The 5,482-nt window shown below is 34.4% G+C and overlaps 1 protein-coding gene across 2 annotated transcripts; it reads left to right on the forward strand.

Annotated features, from left to right (window-relative positions):
* The first annotated feature begins 274 nt into the window (after positions 1-274).
* LOC131637311 (uncharacterized) lies at positions 275-1,938 on the forward strand. 2 transcript variants are annotated; one of them, XM_058907900.1, is made up of 2 exons: positions 275-378; positions 508-1,938. In XM_058907900.1, exon 2 carries the CDS (start codon positions 759-761, stop codon positions 1,749-1,751), a length of 993 nt encoding a protein of 330 aa, XP_058763883.1. In that variant the 5' UTR covers positions 275-378; positions 508-758; the 3' UTR covers positions 1,752-1,938. The 2 variants fall into 2 exon arrangements, with proteins under 2 accessions (XP_058763883.1, XP_058763882.1); XM_058907899.1 differs by having other exon boundaries at positions 751-1,937.
* The last annotated feature ends 3,544 nt before the right edge of the window (positions 1,939-5,482 follow it).

The following is a 5,482-nucleotide window of genomic DNA, read 5'->3' on the forward strand; positions in this document are numbered from 1 at the left end:
TGGAAACAATAATGGTAATATGCATGTGGAGAATTTTTATTATATCAGGAAAAAGTATTAGGTTTGTGACCAAATAAGATGTTGTATTTAGGGTTTGTATTTGAAACATATCATTCCTGCACTCCTTTGATTATTATATGTTTATGAAAAGATTTTATAAAAAGATTTTATAAGCAGTATTTATAGGATATGATTCCCTTTTATATTTAAATAATTCAACCTTGCTTATGAATAACGCTTCTATATATCTATATATTTGCTATATATATGGCCTCAGGAACATCATACAATAGCAAAAAAAAAATGAAGGCACTTGTTAGCTAAAGTTTCCAGTTCTTTTATTATCATCCTTACTGACCTTGCTATATAGTAATTAAGGTATGATTCTTCATATTTTCGACATCGGTTAATTTGGAGTTTTTCTCTATAACTTTTGGAGTTTTTCTCTATAACTTTCTATTTTCATACACAACATGTTGATAGTCAATTATTCTTTCTTGTACATAGTTTTGAATTGCAATCCACAACTACAAATGTGGCCGCATATTGGCGACGTGGTCATCTCCGCAATTGCAGTGTGTATTTAAAATATTTTTCAAGAAATATTCACGCCGCAATACCCATCCCAAGACAAATAATGTCTGCAATCGCAACATCTGCAATCGCTACCGCATCCACTAGCAGAACCACAATTTAAAATCACGCTCCTGCAAATTTATTCAATCTAATTTATTGAATTATTTATTGCAGATATTCGAATGGGAAATAGCGCTCTCGGTGGAAGTTTATGCAATGGCATGAATTTTCCATGCCAATTAAAGTTAGGAAGGCATGTGGCTATTAAAGTAATAAAGAAAAAAGAGAGTAAGTTAGAAGAAGAAGATGAAGAAGAAGATGAAGATGAAGATGAAGAAGAAGATGAAGATGAAGACGAAGATGAAGATACCGATGAAGATGAAGATGTAGATGATGAGAAAAAGATAGAAGATGAAGATAAAAATGAGATACCAAATAACTTAACTAAGGTAACATACACAGTAAGTGATTGGTCAAAATGTGAACTGGAGTATAGGGAGAGTAATAATTGCAACATTGCATCATTCAATCTACGTGATTATAATAAAAACTTAGATATCCGTAATCATTTTACAATTAGAAAAGTTGAACCTAATTACCTTGAAACATCTGACTTCGAGCCCAAGTTCGAGTATTCAAGGGGAGACTTTGAAGTTACGAGACTCAAATCAACTTTTGACTGGAGCAGGTCCGGTAATGAATGGCGTGGTTTTACTGAATCGAGTTTTCTCTTTTATCACACCGAAGGTACAAATAGAGGTCTCGTTGTCGTGGAGCGAAAGAAAAAGAGTAAAGATGAAAAGCCGTTTATGGTGACTGTGGCACACTACTATTTTATTCATGATTTTTATGTAAATCTTTTTAAGATTGATATTGGCCTTTCGGTTATAGTAAAGGTTGAATCAATAAAAAATGAGGGTTTGTATTCTACGTTGGAAGGTCCGACACAACATCCCGCTTCAGCATTAATTTATATGATGGAAGAAGTAAGAAGAACTGGAATTTGGAAGCCTTCAACTTGTCCTCATTGTGCCACTCTTGAAGAGCAGCAATCTTCAAGAGCAAAAGGGTCATTTAGTCGAAGGGCTATTAATAATGACGGAACTTTTAACGGTAATGGTAGCGGCAATATGATCCAGGGAGACTTTAACCAATTTACTATATATAGAAAATAATACTAAAATGAAATAATAAACTGCTAAGGGTAGCACAAGAAAAATAAAAAGTATTTTGAAAATATAATAATGTTTTGAAGAATATGTTTCTTTTGTAGAATTATGGACAATAAGAGATTTAATAATCCACTCCATCATTATGTTCAAGCATAATATGAGTAAAGACTGCCTAGTGTATTTGATCTTCTTTTGTTTTTACAGTTTCGTTTCAGTGTAAATACTAGTTGTATCCTTTTCTTGCATTGTTAACAAAAAAAAATAATGATTAGTGGGCGTTAATTAGGTATATTGAGTGTGAGTACTAGGGATACTCAAACCAATATACAATAGAATCAACCATTATAATCATATAGCAATACAATCACCATGTGAATTAAATAAGATACTCCAAGTTTGAGCAGGTTATAACAAGTTTTGACAGAGAACACTTTATCAGGTTTTGAGGGCCATATCATCGCATCACTAGAATCTTGATCTGGATACAAGTATGCTAATATAAGCTTCGATATAAGAGATCTTTTGTGTTCTGATCATCCAGCTCACCTTTTATGTTGAATTTCCAATGCAAGCTTCCATTCTCCCAAACGCCACAATCCTTCCCCAATCATATCTTGTTGGTTGCCAATCTGTATAAGTCAGGTAATTTGTTTGCTAAAGGGACGTTTCCCAACCAGTTTCCTTTCCAAAATGGAATAGATCACCTCCCGGTTTAACCATCTAATTAATTACTAAAGATTTTGCAGCTCAGATTGATGCAGTAGTAGTGAAGGGCATGTCAAACATGTGGCAGTGCAAAGCACCTTCTAAAGTGCTTATTTTAAGTTGGAGGGTGATTCTCAATAAACTCCCGACTAGAGATCAATTGGTGAAGAGAGGAATCATTGGAAGAGATAATATAAACTATAGAAGTTGTCTTTTGTTTTCAGGTGGATAAAGATAAACAACATTCGTTTTCCGATTGCCAAGTCACTAGAAGACCGTGATTTGTTGTTCAAAGCTGGGTTTGAAGGTTGGACAGAGGTCAAGAATGGAGTTTGTCTGAATTTTACTCCCACAACCATAATCGGAGGAGAAACATAGAACGAGACATTGTTAACTTGATATGGTTGTCAACAATATGGAATCGTTGGTTAGTCAGGAATTCCATTATGTGTAAAGATGGATGATTTAACTTTGATGATTGTTTTTGTCAATCAAAGTTCTGTCATGGAAATGGTTTGTTGTAGAGTGCAAAAGTATGCTCATGTGTAATTTCTATGACTGGTTTTACACATGAGCAGACTTTATTTATTAACAATGCAAGGAAAAGGATACAGCTAGTATTTACACTGAAACGAAACTGTAAAAACCAAAGAAAGTAGTTCAAATACACAAGGCAGTGTTTAGTTATATTATGGTTGAACATTATTGTGCTACCCTTAGCAGTTAATTATTTTCTATATATAGTAAATTGGTTAAAGTCTCCCTGGATCATATTGCCGCAACCATTACCGTTAAAAGTTCCGTCATTATTAATATCCCTTCGACTAAATGACCCTTTTGCTCTTGAAGATTGCTGCTCATTATTTCCCTTAATCCCTTCGTCATCATTCTCAGTATCAGTCGCAACCTTCTGTTCGTACTCATCATGATCAGTATTGTACAATCTACTATGAGTTTCATATGGGCGCATGGTCCAGATCCATATTTTTTGTTCTTGATACTTCTTTAAACATTTGAAGCAATTCCAAAGAAAGATGCTCATAAGGGCCTTTTATTGAAACATCCAAATTATTATTTAACACTTTAATATCTACCTCCATTGAAAGACCAACTTCATATTTCTTTGGACTTAAAAAACTATTCTTAATATAAGCGTAGTAATGCGCCACTGTCACTACAAAAGGTTTCTCAATTCCTCTCTTTGTCTTCTGCTCCACTACAATCAGATTCCCTGTATTCTCACTCCCATGGTATATAACATTTGTTTTCGTAAGCCCTCCCCAACAATTCGTGATCTCATTAAAAAAACTTGTTCCGCAAGTTTTTCCAAAGTCATCTATTTGATTAAGAAGATCTTTGTTTTTAGCTCTACCTATAACAAATGTAGCTAAATTTGGTACATTGAAATGGAATTGTAAGAGCTTCATACCGCCATCTTTGCCGTATGATTTCTTCAAGAGGAGTTGAACATTTTTACTACTACCTACGCGGTATGACAACATCCAATTCTCAACTTTTCCTTCTCCTCCAGAGAAATGATCTTGATCTTTTCTAAATTGGATGCTAGCATTAGTTCCGACATTTATGTATTGATTAAGAGGAAAACTATTTCCCATGGAAATATAAAAATAATTGCATAAGAATTAATTGGTTACTTACCTTGGACACTACTAGGACTATATATATGAATTCATGAAGATGACATAGTTCAATAGAACTCTAGGTGCTAAGTCTGCTGCTCTCTCTTTTCTTTTTTTTGGATTAGCAAACACTTTGGTTTAGATTGTAAGGTTTGTATGGGAAACTCATAAATTGATACCAAATAATATTTGCAACTTCTACCTTAATACATAAGATGGCATCCAATTCTATTCCTAAGAGAAAGATGGCATCTAATTCAAATTCATATACTCCCAAGGATGCTGCTTTATTCTGTCACAACACGAAAAATGGTATAAATCCTTTGTGATTTTTTGTTTTGTTTTATCACCACTGGTTTAATCCGGCGATCGCAGTTGCGGTGAATCGAACCGTGATTCTCTCTATCAAGTAGGAGCACCAATCACCACTGGCATCCAACTCTGTTCTTAAGAGAAAGATGGCATCTAGTTCAAATTCATATACTCCAAAGGATGCTGCTTTATTCAGTCACAACACGAAAAATGGTATAGTCCGGCGAACGCAGTTGCGGAGGATTCAACCGTAATTTTTTATTTATTTATCACCCCTCGTTTAGTCACAACACGAAAATTTTTGCCTAAGGTGGAGTTTAATCCAATCAAGTCAAAATAACTTTAGAGCTTAACCGCGCTAGCTGTTAGAGGTATTATTCCTACATCTAGTTTCTCTTGTGTTTTCTTTTGTACGAGGGAAGAAACGCGGCTCCATTCTATTTTGCTTTCCTATTGTGCGGATTTAGTTTTAAAGGACATCGCCGAGTGGCTTGGCTTTAACACTTACTACGCGGTGACTTTCAAGGATAGTTTTATGAAATGGTTCAAGTTTAGCAAGAATACGAACCTTAGAAAGGGAAAGGAGGGAGTTGTGTGGTTGGTGGTTTGTTGGACTATATGGACGGTGAGAAATGGGATCGTTTGGGAAGTGGAAACTTTGGTGTGGAGATGGGCTTTTGTCTAGAAAATTACTCAACCCAATTGTAATTATTACGAGTTTAGTAAAAATTCTCTTTTTTTATTTATCATAAGATGCAATTTGCGTGTAATTTTCTCATCGTCTTTTAGCTTAGAATCTTTTTGCATCAAATTCGAGAACTTGGATTCTCCAATCAATATATTCCTGCTTAAAAAAAAAAATCAAAATAACTTTCAACCCAAATCGGATCAAAGATGCTCTTATAGTCTTATCTGGATTATATCAATCAAGAAAAAAGATAGTGGCCATCCAAAACGTGAAGTGGTGTGGAAGATATGATCAACAAGAATTAGATGTCGTCTGATAATTTGAGCTGGAATAATGCTCAATTCTCTTTCATTTAAAATGCAAATATTCTATTTTCTGTATATTTATAC

Source organism: Vicia villosa, unplaced genomic scaffold (assembly GCF_029867415.1).
Source record: "Vicia villosa cultivar HV-30 ecotype Madison, WI unplaced genomic scaffold, Vvil1.0 ctg.001966F_1_1, whole genome shotgun sequence".
Lineage (NCBI taxonomy): Eukaryota > Viridiplantae > Streptophyta > Magnoliopsida > Fabales > Fabaceae > Vicia > Vicia villosa.